Source organism: Pelecanus crispus, chromosome 15 (assembly GCF_030463565.1).
Source record: "Pelecanus crispus isolate bPelCri1 chromosome 15, bPelCri1.pri, whole genome shotgun sequence".
Taxonomy (NCBI): Eukaryota; Metazoa; Chordata; class Aves; order Pelecaniformes; family Pelecanidae; genus Pelecanus; species Pelecanus crispus.
The window spans coordinates 2,876,324-2,891,432 of record NC_134657.1 but is presented as its reverse complement, the minus strand read 5'-3'; the positions used below and the strand labels follow the sequence as shown (position 1 = coordinate 2,891,432).

General features: G+C 58.5%; 1 protein-coding gene across 1 annotated transcript; it reads left to right on the top strand.

The window, feature by feature from the left end:
• Positions 1-386: 386 nt before the first annotated feature.
• Positions 387-10,064, top strand: ALDH4A1 (aldehyde dehydrogenase 4 family member A1). The gene is made up of 15 exons (XM_075721568.1): positions 387-421; positions 1,105-1,198; positions 1,526-1,618; positions 1,728-1,775; positions 2,164-2,319; positions 2,914-3,063; positions 3,180-3,254; positions 5,888-6,075; positions 6,976-7,049; positions 7,611-7,807; positions 8,197-8,244; positions 8,621-8,773; positions 8,974-9,095; positions 9,702-9,820; positions 9,952-10,064. The coding sequence occupies exons 1-15, from the start codon at positions 387-389 to the stop codon at positions 10,062-10,064; spliced, it is 1,665 nt and encodes a 554-aa protein (XP_075577683.1).
• Positions 10,065-15,109: the final 5,045 nt, after the last annotated feature.

The window sequence follows — 15,109 nt, the reverse complement described above, 5'->3', positions numbered from 1 at the left end:
CGCCGACGCCTTTGGCTTTGGGTTTTTTAATTTTTTTTAAAATTTTTAATTTTTTTAAATTTTTTTTCTCTTTTAATTTTGTTTTAAAATTGTTTTCAGCTCCTTCCAGCGCCCCGCCCGCTCCCACGTGCCGCGGCGCGCGGCCGCCGCATTGGCCGGGCGCAACCATCGCCGCGGGGGGGGGGGGGGGGGGCGCAGGCGGGGTCTCCCCGCTCCCGCCCCGCGGGGGGGACGCGACGCGCACAGAGCGAGTCCGCGGCTGCGGGAGCCGCCCGCTTCCCCCCCCTCGGCTTTTTAATTATTCTTTCATTTCATGGCGTTGGTTCAGCCCCCCCCCCCCCCCCCCGCGGTGGGTTGGGCGCGGCCGGGAGCGCGGCGGGGCCGGGATGTGGCGGGCGCTGCGCGGGCTGCGGGGCGGCGGGTGAGTGCGGGGGGTCCCCTCCGCGCCCCTCCCCCCCCTCCGCGCCCCGGCCCTTGGCCCTCGGCGGGGCGGCCAGAGCCCAGCGGCGCCCCGGACCCCTCCTTGCAGCGTTTCCCGGCGCGGCGCGGCGTTGCGGGGGCTTTTGCTGGCCCGGCCCTGCCTGGCTTCTCGCTGGGCGCCTTCCCCGCCAGGCCCCTCCCGCCCTTCCCTGCCTCGTTTGCCCTTTTTCGCCCCGTTTTTGAGGGGAATGCTGCTGAGCTGGGCGATTTAACGCTCTAGCGGGGCCGGGGAAGGCGGGGGCGAGCTGCCACGGTCCGGCTGCTCGCCAGAGCGGGCCCGGCGCGCCAGCCCGCCTCTCGCCCCCGCGCCTGGCGACGCCTTGGGCCGGTGCAGCCGGATCGATGCGCACCTCGCCCCGCGCGTCGACCCTTGCAAACCCCGCTTCCAGCAAATTTGTCACAGCGAGGAGCAAGGGGTCGCCGGCGCGGGGCTATGTCTGGGCTCGGTTCCTGGCTCCGACACCGTCGCCTGTCGCGCTGGAGCACGGGCGCGATAGCGCGGGGCCCTGCCTGGGCGTGCGTAGCTGCTTCGGGCAGGGAGCGCGGCCTGAAGCGATAAAACACATTACTCGGGGCTTGGATGGGGGAAGCCGGGAGAGGTTTCAGCGTCTCTTGTGCTCCTAGGCGGAGATGGCAGCACCGCTCGGCCGTCGAGGGGACCAACGAGCCGATCCTCGAGTTCAAGCCGGGGAGCCCCGAGCGAGCAGCGCTTCAGAAGGTACCGCCGCAGGGGAGCGGGCTTCTGGGGGGGTTTAAGGCCCGCGGTTTGTGCTTCTGGTGCTGCACCGCAGCCCCAGGCTCTTTCCCCATGGGGGGAAGCGCCGTCCTGCCCAGCGCCCGCTCCGGCCCTTTGGGGACAGCTGGACTCCTGTCCCCGTCCCTCCAGCCCGCGAGCACCCCGTGCCCGGGGGACCGCAGGAAGCCCGTCCCCGGGTTTGCCTTCGCTCGTGGGGCTGGCGGGGAGGACGGGCGGAGAGCGGGGGCCGCCGGTGGAGGTCTGCGCGTGCAGCTCCCACCGCCGCGCTCGCCTCCTCCTCTCGCTCAGGCGCTCGCCGACCTGAAAGGCAAGACAGAAGCCATCCCGTGCGTGATCGGGGGAGAGGAGGTGTGGACGCCGACGGTGCGGTACCAGCTGTCGGTGAGTTTGGGGGAAAACTTTAACAAGTGAGAACAGGGCAGGGGGATGTACCCAGCAGGAGAGAGGTCTGTCGGAGCGGTAACTGCAGAGGCTTTTTTTCTCTTTCCAGCCGTTCAATCATGCGCACAAGGTGGCCAAGTACTGCTATGCCGACAAGGTGAGCGCACCTCATTGCCCTCCCTCTTCCTTTCATCTTTTTTTTCGGGGCGGGGAAGCGGCAGCATTTCGCCTGGGTTTAGCAAGCCTTATCTCGCAGCGGGCTCTGCAGCATGATGCGCTTTGAGAGTGCTGGTGAGAAGTCTGGATGAAACGCAAATCGCTGCTCAGATTGTGAGCAGGGAGGCTCCGGGGGCGAGTGTTGGCTTTCCAAGTCCCAGGGGTCCTGGAACAAATCAGTACCAGGAGCTGCAAATTTGGGGTTGTGGTGGGAAAACGGCTGCTGTGGTTTGTGTCCAGGGATGGGTGGCCCCTCGCCTTCCCCTCCGACCTGCTGACGGAGAGGCGGCGGCTTCCTCCTTGCTGCCTTTCCCCTTTTTCTTCCACAGGAGCTCATTAACAAAGCCATTAACGCTGCCTTGGCGGCGAGGAAGGAATGGGACCTGAAACCTGTCCAGGACCGAGCCCAGATCTTCCTGAAGGCGGCTGACATGCTGAGCGGCCCGAGGCGAGCGGAAGTGCTGGCCAAAACCATGATCGGGCAGGTGAGGGAGATGCGAGATTGACCCAGCAGATAGCTGGGGTGAACAGGAGGGAATGTGGGGAGCCGGGAGCCAGGGAAGCAGGGCAGGAAGAGCTGCCAAGGTATTTTTTGGCATTGGAAATGGCTGTAATGTTAGAAGTGCCTGTCGCTGTACTGCGAGGGGAAACAGGCCGATCCTAAAGCCCATCCTTGCCTCTTTGCTGCGAAAGAAGGGAGGTGAAGCTGGGAGTCCTGAAGCTTCCCGGGAACAGGATCGGCTGATGTGGGCTGCGATTATTGGGGTTAACCCTTGGCAAACGCCCCAGCAGCCCTGGCTTTCCCCGGGGAGGCACGAAAGGGCTGTGGGGGAACACGGGCAGGTGCGACCTCCCCTGGCGCAGGCACGGGCTGCGTTGGCCTCCGCTTGGTGCCAAGGAGGCGCGGCGGGATGGGGGCTTGCAGGAGGCCACATCTTTCGGAAGCGAGCACGTGGTCTGCGCCAGAGAGGCGACGCACAAACCGCACCTGGATGCGCTGTGCCGCACTGCCGCGGCTCACGGCTGCGGCATTCCCCCCCCTCCTCGCTGCTGTTATTTAACGCGACCTCTCCCGGCAGGGTAAAACAGTCATCCAGGCAGAAATCGATGCCGCTGCAGAGCTGATAGACTTCTTCCGATTCAATGCCAAGTACGCCCTGGAGCTGGAGAACAGCCAGCCCATCAGCGTGGACATCAGCACTAACAGCATGGTGTACCGGGGGCTGGAGGTGAGAGGCTGTTCCCCTGCTTCTGGAGCTCCTTTTTTTACCCCAAACTGCGGTGTCACGCCACAGTGAGAGGAGGCACCGCACTCCCACCGCTGCTTTTCCTCTCCCACCCGCAGGGTTTCGTGGCAGCCGTCTCTCCCTTCAACTTCACGGCAATCGGCGGCAACCTGGCAGGGGCTCCGGCGTTGATGGTGAGTGCCGTGGTGGGGTTTAAGGAGAGCCAGGGATGGAGAGGACGGTCCGGAGAAAGGCCGGGAGGGCGACCCGGTCTCTCTGAGGCTGCCGTTTGCCTGGTCTGGGATTGGCAAGGAGCAAATTCGGCCTCCCTGGTTCTGTGGGGCTGTTCAATAGGACACACCTGGGCTCCTGCTTCTGTTGGTCCCCTTGAACGCAATCAGCTGTCTTGCAATTAGGCTCAGATGCCTTTAATTACAGGAAGGCATTCTAGTGGCTGGATTTTTTACTTTCATTATAAATGATCCAGCCACCAAGCCAGGAGGCATGGGGTTGCTACTCTACCCTTAATTGGTTTAGTGTGGACTTGGTAATGTTAGGTTGATGGTTGGGCTGGATGATCTTAAAGGTCTTTTCCAACCTAAACAATTCCATGATTTGAGAGCACTCCGCTGATGGACAGGTGTGATGGGGGAAGTGTCGGAAAAGGAAAAACTGCCCAAACCTGCTCTGCTGGGGTTTTTATTCTGAAGCAAGGTCTCTTTTCGCTCCTAGGCTGGGCTTTAGATCCAGAGAAGGTCAGGGTGCTGCAGGAGGGAGGGGAGACAAGACGAGACACACAGCAGAGTTTTGTTTTCCCGCATGGTGCTTGCTCTGTGAGCGGGCCTTCAGGGTGCTGTTGCGACACGGAAGCGTAATCGGTTTGTAATTGCTCAGGTTCCTCTTGGAGGACACTTTTTGGGTGCAGCGGGTGTGTTAGGGTGAAGGTAGGAGAGAGCGGGTCGTGGCCCTGGCGTTTAGCGTGGAACTGGGAGACGAGAGATCCTGGTAGACGTGAAAGATGGTCCAAAAAGCAAAGTATCAGTAAACAGCATTTCTGTAGGTGTCCCACCCAATGTGCCTGTCGAGCACCTGCCTTTGCAGGCTGGGTTTTGGGAGAGACTGTAATAACCTGATGAATTTGGGCCAGGATTAATTAATTTATTGTTGCACTGGGAAAAAAAAAAAACACCCCAAAATTGCCCTGAGCTCTTTGCTGATCAGGCTCAGGTTTCATCCTGGCACCAAAGGTGGTCCCGGCAGCAGCAGTGTCCTGTGCCGGAGGTGGAGGAGGCTGCGGTAAGGAAAACGCCAAGCTTGTAGTTTGGGGACGTCACATTTTAAAGCGATATTCAAGGGGAAGCATTCGAACCTGTGAGTTTTGTAGGGGAGGAGTGGGGAGAAGGAAGGGAGAGGGTGAAGCTAACGCAGCTGGGAAGGTTTTCGGGGGAAGGAGACGCCTTCCTCCCACCCCAGGGTTCGAGGAAGCTCCTCGGCTTTGGGGATAAACTGATAAACGCTGATAAACTCATCCCAGAGCGGGCGAACCTTGCTGGGATGGGGCAAGCCCGTGCTGGCAAGTCTGGGTGAACTGTTCTGGGCATCCTGCAGTGCGTCCACCTCTCCCTCCTCGAGTGTGACGATAAATTGCCACCGGGCTCCTGCAGCGCGATGAAATCCCCCTCCTCGCCCTGGGCCTGGGGCAAAAAGGAGCAGGGCATCAGCGAGTGACTTGAAAAGCTCAGCGGCAGGTGGTACCTGGAATTAAATTTAGGAGAAAATGGTGCGTAATAGGTGGATATTAATTAGAGCCCCAGTGTTTTAGTCACCACAGTGCACTTTCCAGGGGATTAAGCATTGCTCTTGCCTAAATAGCTGGAGAGATCAACGCAGTTAATGCCATTGCAGCGTCGGGAGCGGGATTTCCTCCGGACCGGAGCAGTTGCTGCAGCGCCCTGATATCCAGGCTGCCGGGCGTACTGTCTCTGATCATGGCCTGAGTTAGATTTCCCAGTTGCTTGGAGATTCTTTTGCAGAGTGTGGTTTAGTTTTCTCACCGTTTGGAGTGGAAGGCCGGGAAGGAGCTTTGCCCGCACCACGATTCCCTGGAAAGCGGGCACCCGGTTGAGACAGAGTCCAAAAAATCCCGCTCCTGCTCCCTGGGGGCTGTGACCCCGTTGCCCAGTCACGTGCGGTGGGGGCCAAGCAGTGTGACGGTGACGCAGGGGAGGTCACCGGCCCCCCGTGGCCCCGCAGCTGCGCACGGAGCCGAAGGGAGGACGGTGGCAGGGAGCCAAAGGGGTGGGGTGCCCCCGCCAGAGTCTGAGCGCCGCGTTTTCTGTGCTGTTAGCTTGTGAAAGATTAATCCGGGGTCAAGGTTTTTATTTTGCTGCTTTGGCTGGCGCAAAGACCTGCTGGGTCGTGTGCAAACCCGGTGGCAGCGAGTGACGGCGCTCGCAGGGGCGTAAGCGCGGTTCCTAGCGGCGCCGTCCCGTTTCCCGAGACGTAAAACGGCTCCGTGTTTCACGGCTCCTCTTAGGGAAGGCAAAACCCTGTGTCCCCAGCAAGGGAGGGTGTGAAAAGCTGGCACAGCAAGCCGGTGGTGTGAAAGGGGAGGATTTTTGTGCCTTCAGGGGACCAGGGCAATCACAGTCCTTTTCAAAACCAATGCTCGGGGTACAGGGTAGGTGTGAAGCACCCAAAGGTGCCGCTGCCGCGGTCCCATCCGCTGTGGGCTGCGGGACGTACTTTTGCCAGAGCATTTAAGCATTGAGTAGCCGTGTTCGGGCTGAAGCCTCTCCTCCCGTGCTGACTCTCTCCTCTCCCGCAGGGAAACGTGGTCCTGTGGAAGCCCAGCGACACTGCCCTGCTCTCCAGCTACGCCGTCTACAAGATCCTCCTCAAAGCCGGGCTCCCTCGGAACGTCGTGCAGTTCGTGCCGGCGGATGGGCCCGTGTTTGGAGACACCGTCACGAGCTCCGAGCACTTCTGCGGGCTCAATTTCACCGGCAGCGTGCCGTACGTTGGGGAGGGGAGCGGCGGGGGGAGAGGGGCGAGGAGCCGCTGGCTGAGACGATGCTGGGTGCTCGTCCGCCGGACCTTCGAACGCGTAGGACGGCGGCGAGCGGGGTGGCAGGCAGGCAACCGGCCATCCTTGCACGATGTAATTAAAGTAGGGTTTTAAAACTGATCAAAAAAGCATCTAACCAGGTTTTCTTGCTATGGGGAGTGCGTTTAATAGCAGGGTGTTTCTGTTGCTAACCTCGAGGCGCAGAGAATAGATAAAGTTGCACGTGGCGCTGCCCTGTCTCTCAGGGCTGCTGTGATTTGGCTTAATGAACCGCACTGCGCTGGCGGAGCGATGCCAGCTCCAGGTAGATTTGCAAACCGGTGCTCTGCCCGCGCGTTACAGCCGCGCTGAGGGCCCCGGCAGCCCGCAACGGGCTCTTAAACACGAGGACCCCACTCCCCCGGCGAAGGACACGGCCTGATGAGCGCCGTGCTTTAAAGGTGGGAAGCTCATAAATTAGTATTAGTGGCTGTGCCTCCCGGGGGGGAGGTCGTTAGCATTTTTATTGTTTTGCAGGCAAAGGGTTTGTCACAGTAAGGACCGAAAAGAAGTGGGGGCGGGGGGGGAAGGGGAAGAACAGAAACTTCTGCTGGATGCTCGCTCCTGTGGTCTTCCCTTTGACGCTGCAACAGTTTCTTGTTTTTAAAACTAGGGAGGTGGTTGTGTAGCGCCGGTGCTTTGGGAGCTAGGGGCTCCTTCTCAGCTCGCATCTCTTCCGCTTGCAGGGCATCCCCTTCTTTTTGGGGATGGACACCGAGGTCCCCTTCAGCAGGGCGCGTCACCCACGCGTGCCTTTTCCAAGTGCCAAAGGCAAGAGCGCGCTAACCAGCTCCTCCTTTCTCTTCCAGGACTTTCAAGCAGCTCTGGAAGCAGGTATCCGAAAACCTGGATCGCTACCGCAATTTCCCACGCCTGGCTGGAGGTAACTGCTGCCTCTTACACCTTTTTTTTGGGGGGGTGGAGGTGTGAGGCCATGCAGGGGTGGGGGGGTTCAGTTTCTCTCCTGCTCGGGGAGAAAATAGACGGGCAGGCTTCCTCTCCTCGTGAGCAGAGAGCAAACGACGCAGTAAATTGCATCCCGCCCGCCCTCGGTGGCAGAAGCGTAAAGCCTGTAGGTCTGGGTGCGCTGGGTGTTTGGAGGAGCTTATGGCACGAGCTCCCCACCGGCACGGGCTGGGCTTTTACGGCGGGGAGCTGGCGCTGGGGCGGGAGGAGCTGACGCTCTGGGGTTGCAGAGCTTCCACGCAAAGCCTGGGAACTCGGCTCAGTCCCTTTTCCGTCAGTTCTGTAAGCCCGCTCCAGCTCCTCGCGCTCTGGGGTTGTGCTCCCCGGGATCGTGGCGCTGTCCCTGTCCCCCGAGGAGCTGCGGACAGGGCAGGGCGAGCCCCTTGCAGGGGACCTGGCCGTAGCTTGTGCTTTTCGGAGGCAGCGCAGCCCTGACAACTCTTCGCTTGCCCCTTTTTCCTCCCTTCTCCGACACCAGAGTGCGGCGGGAAGAACTTCCACCTGGTGCACAGCTCGGCCGACGTGGCCAGCGTGGTGAACGGGACCCTGCGCTCGGCCTTCGAGTACGGCGGCCAAAAATGCTCGGCTTGCTCCCGCCTCTACGCCCCGGACTCGCTGTGGCCCCAGATCAAAGAGAAACTGCTGGAGGAGCACGGGAAGATCAAAGTGGGAGATGTGAGCAGAGCTGCCGGGCTGCTGAAGGGCTTTGCGGCTCAGCGGGTGGTTGATGGGATTAGAGACTGCGGTAACTGGCTACTAATTCCTATTGAACCGAGCTTTTTATCCGCTGGTTCTCTCCACCGCCGCCCCTCCGTGTGTCCCCCCCGCCCCACTTCATCTTTTTTTAGTGATTAGAAATTAACTTGTAGCCGGCGTCTGCAGGAAGGGTTGCGTAAGTCGCGGAATACTGCAGACTAATTGAAAAGGGGCAGCTTGCGCCCTGGGCCAGAGGTGTGGTGGGAGGGGGAAGTGTTATTTGGGGAATTTCAGCTCCTCCTAATTTCAGAGTTAGCTTTTTTTGGCACGGTACGTACTTACGTTGCCTTCTTTCTGGCTTCCCGCAGCCCACCCAGGACTTTGGGACGTTTTTCTCTGCAGTGATTGATGACAAGGTGAGCTCACCTCTCCCGTGTCTACTAGTGCAAGAAGGTAACACCACCAGGCTTTCATTAAGTGTGAGGTTAAATGGTTTTTTTTATTGCTTACGGCAAAGTACGAACAGCAGTGATTAGTTAGAGCTGATTAGCAGCCCTCTTTTGCTCCCTCCTGTAGTATTGCAAGCCTTAGCCACTGCCCCCCCCATGAAAAGCAGTTTATTTTGCTGAGAAATCCTCTCAGACACAAGGTTCAGAGTGCCCAGGACTGTGCTTCCAGCTCCCACTCCTCCTTCCGCGCTGGAAGAGTGCTAAGAGCAGCGCAGGGATTGCCCAAACCTCCTTTTAGACCCCTGCAACCCACACTTTTTTTTTTATTATTTCCTTTTCTCAGTCTTTCGCACGGATAAAGAAGTGGATCGAGCACGCCAAGAAGTCGCCCAACCTCACCGTCCTGGCAGGAGGCGGCTGCGACGACAGCGTTGGGTACTTCATCGAGCCGTGCATTGTGGAGAGCAAAGACCCAGAGGATCCCATCATGAAAGAGGTGAGAGCGCGGAAGGGGCCGGAGGCGCCCGTCCCGAGGTGCCCACTGCGCGCGTAGAGGCGATTCGACCGGCGCCGCACGGTGACTGGTGCGGGGCTGTTCCTCTTCATCGCGGTTTTAGCCAAGCGGGTGCTGAAGCGCCCACCGCTTATGGTCTGGAGGCTGTCCCCACCCAGTTCTTTCTATTTTTTTCCATACAGGAAATTTTTGGCCCGGTGCTGACGGTGTACGTGTACCCCGAGAAGCGGTACCAGGAGGTGCTGGAGCTCATCGACACCACAACGCCCTACGGCCTCACGGGGGCACTCTTCGCCCGGGAGAAGTAGGTGCCAAAATCCGCGCTGCCCTGCCACACCCCGGGCGCAAAGCTGCTTTTTTCCCCCCTTCTGAGGTTGAGCGCCTGTCTCGCTTCTCTCCAGAACCCTGCGCTGCGTGGCGAGGAGGAAAAGAAAGCATTTCCCGCAAAGCTTACGCTGCTGTTAGCCTTCCTCCGCAGGAGGAGGGAAGGGGACGCATCTGAGGTGGTTTCTCAGCCCCAAAAATGCTTTTGGGGTGAGAAACCATCCCGAAGGTGACATTTAGAGCATCTGGGGGGATGTGCCCCCAACCCTCTTAAGCAGGAGGAGGCCTAAGAGCAGCGTAACCTCAAAGGGGGACTGTCCTTAAGTTCGAATCACCTTCATTTTATAACAACACAGCTTCGAGAAACAAACCAAAAGAAAACAAAATTGGGATAATTTAATCGAGTTCTAAGTACGCACGGCCCGTTTCAGTGAGCGTTAAAACAATGCGCAGTCCTGGCACTGTGTGCAAAGAAACGCAAACACCCTTTTTACACGATTTTAACTGCTGCAGAAGGGTAGAGAGCTCCACACAAGTTTTTTGCCATTGCGTCGCGGTCGCAGCCATTTTTTCTGTCCCTCCTTAGGAGAGTCATCGACGAAGCCAGGAACCTTCTGCGCAACGCGGCCGGCAATTTCTACATCAACGATAAGTCGACCGGCGCCGTTGTGGCTCAGCAACCCTTTGGTGGCTCCCGCATCTCAGGTGAGAACAAAAACTCCCGCCTGGAGACGGCGCTTACCTGCACGGCCGCACGCTGAGCCGTGTCCCGCTCCGGGCGAGCTCCCCGTCCTCCATCTCCTGGTCACCGGCGCTTTTCTTCCCTGCCGAAACAGGCACCAACGACAAACCAGGCGGCCCCCACTACATCCTGCGCTGGACGTCTCCCCAGGCCGTCAAAGAAACGCACGTGCCCCTGACGGACTGGCGCTACGCCTACATGCAGTGATGCCTTCGCCCCGGCCCCGCAGCGGTACTACTGATCCTCGACGCACAAGAGTGGCTTCGCAGCTACGACCTTAAAAAGCACTTAAATCTACTGATCTTTAACCCCACGAGCTTAGGTTTTATTTTTCAAGAGAAATTCTATTATTAAATTGTGAACTCAAAACAAAAAAAAAAAGTCATCCTTGTGGTTTTCTTAGCTGTGCTTAGTTAATTAATTAAGGGGTGGCTGGAGGTGTGCTTGCAGAAGCATACCTGGACCCCGGGTTTCCTTTTCCTCCCATTTTGTCCATCCAGCGCGGTTCCCTCTCCACGGGGCTGAGCGTGTGGGAATTAAAGCGGGAGCCAGGCATTAGGAGGCTGGCCCTGTCACTTGTCCCTTCTCTGTCCCCAAGGCCCCCTTTGCCCCGGAAGACCGAGAGCTGCACCGCAAAAATTAAGGAAGAAATTAAGGAAGTTAAGAGCTGCCTGCACCAGCCTCCCCGGGAGGGGTGGGAAGCCGGGCTCATTTTAAACCGGAGATCAATGCAGTGGGAGCCCTGAGCCGCATTTTCTCCCTGTTTTGAGCAAGAGCGAAGCCGCCGACACCCCCAAAGCTTTTTGATGCGGGAAGAGAACTCGGCGGAAGGCGCGTCGTGCCAGGAGAGGCCGGCTGTGAGTGCGGTGCTGCTTAGAAACAAGTTTACGTGCCCTGCGAAGCCGAGGGCCGGGGTTACCTGCACGTTACCTGGCAAAGGGTCTCGGGGCGTGCTCGGGCGTCAGGCCGGCGGAGCAGCAGCACCCGACCCGGTCTCCTTGTTTCGTTACCGGGGTGAGGCCCGGCTACCGCCGGTCCACGCTGCTCCGATCCTTGCGTGTCTGCTGGAAGGAAGCGGAAAGATTTTAAGAGAAGGTGTTTCAATAACAGGAGCCTTCCTGCACGAGCTGGGTGCAGCATCCCTCACCACCCCAGAAGGCATTTCGGTGTTAGCAGGAGGTGCTGGGACAGCAGCAGGCGGTCTGCAATAACGAGGGCAAGATGCATTTCCCAGCCTGTGCTCGGACCAGGACCCCGCGCCCGTCCCGGGGAGCTGCTCTCTGGCACGGGCCGCTCTCCGAGGCTTTGCCAGTTGCCGTGTTACGAAGTTAAATTCATTCTGACCTGCGTGGTCCCCGGTTGCTGTCACCTGTGCAGGCTCTGCCTCACCGTCAGCCAGGTCTCACCGGCTGGGTCCTGCAATGCAAATAGGAAAAGGGATCTTAGCCACAAAGTCTTGCCTCCTTCCAGGAGCCTTTCTAATTTAGAAACATACACATCTGTAACACCTACAATTAATAACTGTTCAATTATCAGGATTTGCAGATAGAGTGGATAACCCCGTTAAGGCTGTTGTAATAAGCATTAAGTACTGATCCGGTCCGTGCCTGGGCTGGTATTTAGTATGCAGGTCATGAACAAGTTGCATTAATACCTGTGAATCCTGGTTTAACTGAGAAAATTTGCAAGCAAATAAATTACAAAAACCTTTGTGTTCTTTTATGAATTATTTCTTCGGCTGGTTGCCAAATAAAGAGCTAGATGGAGTGCGCATTCGGTACCTTTAGAGCATGCGACGTGGTAAGAAGAGATGGGAACGCCAAGGCGCTCCCCCAGCCCACTGCTCTGGCCTCTGAACAGGCTGGTGCTGGCTGTCCTGGCAGCGCTGTTCAGTTTTGGGACCCGTACTCGCCTTCATGCTGCCGCGCCTGCCGCCAACCAACCCTTGTGTCTATCGATTATGGCTTAAAAAAAGAAACCCCACTTCTCTGCTCTCATCTTTAGCAGATAAGCCAGGTGTCCTGGTTTCAGCTGGGATAGAGTTAATTTTCTTCCTAGCAGCAGGCACAGTGCTGTGCTTTGGATTTAGTAGGAGAAGAATGTTGATAACATGCTGATGTTTTTAGTTGTTGCTGAGTACTGCTTATGCCAGTCAAGGACTTTTCAGCTTCCCATGCTCTGCCAGGGGCACAAGAAGCTGGGAGGGGGCACAGCCAGAAGAGTTGATCCCAACTGCCCCAAGGGCCATTCCATACCATACGGCGTCATGGGCGGTATGGAAACTGGGGGGGTTGGCCGGGGAGCAGCGATCGCTGCTGGGAACTGGCTGGGCATCAGTCGGCGGGCGGTGAGCAATTGCATTGTGCATCACTTGCTTTGATATTATTATATTGTTATTATCATTATTTTACTTTATGTCAATTATTAAACTGTTCTTATCTCAGCCCAGGAGTGTTTCTCACTCTCACTCCTCCAATTCTCTCCCCCATCCCATCGGGGCAGGGGCAGTGAGCGAGCGGCTGCGTGGTGCTGAGCTGGGGCTGGGGCTGAACCACGACACCAGGACGCCTGGGCTGCCACAGCTCTGCCTCTGCACACATACTCCCACTACAGCGTCCCCCCACGCCCCCAAAAATCAGCCTTTTGCCTGCCCTTCTCACTGCACACTCATCACGGGGGGGGGGGGGGGGGGGGGGGGGGGGGAAACCCACACCGGCTTTGTATTTTCTGCTAAAACTGAGACCCACCCCTTGCATGAGGATAAGAGAGGCAGGAACAGTTGAGCAGGTGCCTAATTCCATATCATCCAGGTTACTGCAAAGCGTCCTCTTGCTCCATACCTGGAGGGCACGCTGGAGACCAGTTCAGCTCAGAAAAAAACCCCCACAAAACAAAACAACCCACCAAACAAAAAAAATCCCCCAAACCCCCAATCCCACAGCAGGAAGGAAAGGACCGGACCCACCCCGACTTCAGGGATGATCCCCAGGGATCATCCAGGTGGGATCACAGTGATGTCCCATTCCGCCAAGTCACCTAGCTTAGGCTAAGCCCCCCCAAAGCACCCCCAAACCTTTCCGGCCCGGCCCATCGGCTCGTTTAAATCTCATTACGGGCTCTGCCTCGCACCCCTCGCCGGGCAGCCGGGCGCTCCGGAGAGCCACGGCCCAGAGCCAGCGCTCATTCATGCCGCTGCCTCTGGCTCACGCCTTTTATGACTTCAGGCCAGAGAGTCAAGTGGATTTTTTTTAGCCTTAACTCTGAATTTCATGGCTTTTGTGACTTTAAATCAGTCCCCTAATGCTATTTAAACAGTCGGCTTTTTGAAGCTGACAAACGCTTCGGTAGGTGTTTGGGAGAGACGGGGGCTTTCGCAGCAGCCCCCCAGGCGCTCTCCTGCCTGCTCGGATGCTCCGGGACCCCTCTGCGCGCCGCCGGGATGGGGACGGGGGCCCGGGGAGGGCGCAGGGGCTCTGCACAATCCCGCGGAGCCCAGTCAAGAGGCAACAGGTTTGGAGCATCTCCGGTAGGGATTCAATGCTGTTCCCATGCGCAGCCGGAGCTGGCCTGGCTCTCAGCAGTCGCCAGCGCATCCCGACGCGCTCGGCTCTCCGTCCTCCGAGCCGGGAGCCGGGAGGGAGGCCGAGCCAGGCTCTCCCGAGGAAGTGGCAGATTTTCCTCTCCGATAACACACCGCTCCATCTGCTTCCCGTTAGCAGCGCCGGCTGAGGCTAATTGGCAGATCAAACCCTCCGACAGCCCGCGTATGTCGTTGGGAGAGTCCGGCGCGAGTACGACGCTTCTTGGACGGAGCCCAAACGCCTTCCCCCCGCCCCCCCCCCCCGGCACCCTGGGCTGCGCAGGGGTGCTAATGCGAACCACCCGCAGCAGCCCAGGAGCTGGGGAGCGAGGAGCCGGCGGCGAGAGGCTTCGAGCCCTGGGCGAGAGGGCCGCGTCGCGGCTTTAAAGCAAAGCAAAGGGGGAAACCGAGGCAGCGCGGCCCTGTTCGTCCGGGCGGGGGGGAAATGGGAGAGGCGGAGGACGGGCAGCACGCTCTGCTGCAAGGCGACCAGCGCCGCAACAGCCACCTTGCTTTTTATTTTTTTTAGCACCGAGCAGGGATGCTTCTGGCTTTCTGGGCAATTTAAAAATTCCCCAGACTGAACAGGAGAGGCAGTGACCGTGATGCAATTGCTGCCCTAATGTTAGCTTCACTGATTTTGCTTTTTTTTTTTTAAAGACAGGTTTAACTCTCTAAGGGTAATATTTGTGATTCCCCAATTCCCCACTCTTAACACACACTTACATCGGGAATGGCTGCAGTTCAGGACTGGAAAACACCGGCACTGCATCCCAAGGACAAAGGGGACAACCCATCGCCTCGCCACAAGCGCAGCACACGAACACTGAGCCACAGAGGAGGGGCTCGATCGTATTCGGCTTAACAGAGGTTAGAGGAGAGCCCTTAACCTCCCCGTGAGGGGGCAATAAATGAGGTTTAAACGCTCGTACCGGCGGCAGATTGCAGCCAGTGGAAACAGCACACGGAGTGCGCTTCGCCGAAGCCTCGCTGTTGCAGGATACGTTGGGGGTCCCTGCAAAGGCCCCCAGGGTGGGGACGCGCTCTAAATCGGGGTGCTGCTTCATAGCACACGTGCCTGGAAGGGGCTGGAGCTGGGGTCGCCCTCCCGCTTCGCAAACTCCCACCGCCGCTTCCCAACCGCGCCGCCTTTCCCTGCCCAGCACGCTGGGAAACCACACCAGGCAAAGATTTAGCGACAGATTTCCCACAGAAGGCAAATCCCTGCGCTTACCTTACGGGCTGCGCCCTCCGCAAAGCAGCCCCCACCTGAAGGCAGCTCTGGCAGTCCGAGCCGCAGCCCTTCTCCGGAGGGGCACGGCTCCAGACCGCCGCACACCTTTGCTCTCTCCCTTCCCATCCCGGGGTTTTTGCGGCTGCTTTCGTGGTGCTGCCCGGCTGGTGACTGCAGCACCTGCCTGCGGTGAGGCTGCCGGGCGCTTCCACAGCTGGAGCCCATTTACCGGCTGCGGCTGCAGCTGGCCAGGGAGGCTGCTGCCCCTCCTGTGCCCCTCTTCCCAGCAAGCTGGCTTGGGGGAGACCTTTAGGGCTCCCTCCTTTCCCAGCCTGCCTGACTTCCTCCTAGAAATCCTATATACATTGTCCTAGGGGCGGATTTCCTGCCCAGCCAGTGTTTTAGGCCGGAGAGCAACTACTGAATGCGATCCTAGAG

Bases quoted from the DNA above. Each gene is read 5' to 3' on its own strand.
- ALDH4A1 (XM_075721568.1), top strand. From the start codon at position 387: ATGTGGCGGGCGCTGCGCGGGCTGCGGGGCGGCGG. The intron at 8,774-8,973 runs GTGAGAGCGCGG...TTTTCCATACAG, and splicing joins AGGATCCCATCATGAAAGAG to GAAATTTTTGGCCCGGTGCT. The intron at 9,096-9,701 runs GTAGGTGCCAAA...GTCCCTCCTTAG, and splicing joins GCACTCTTCGCCCGGGAGAA to GAGAGTCATCGACGAAGCCA.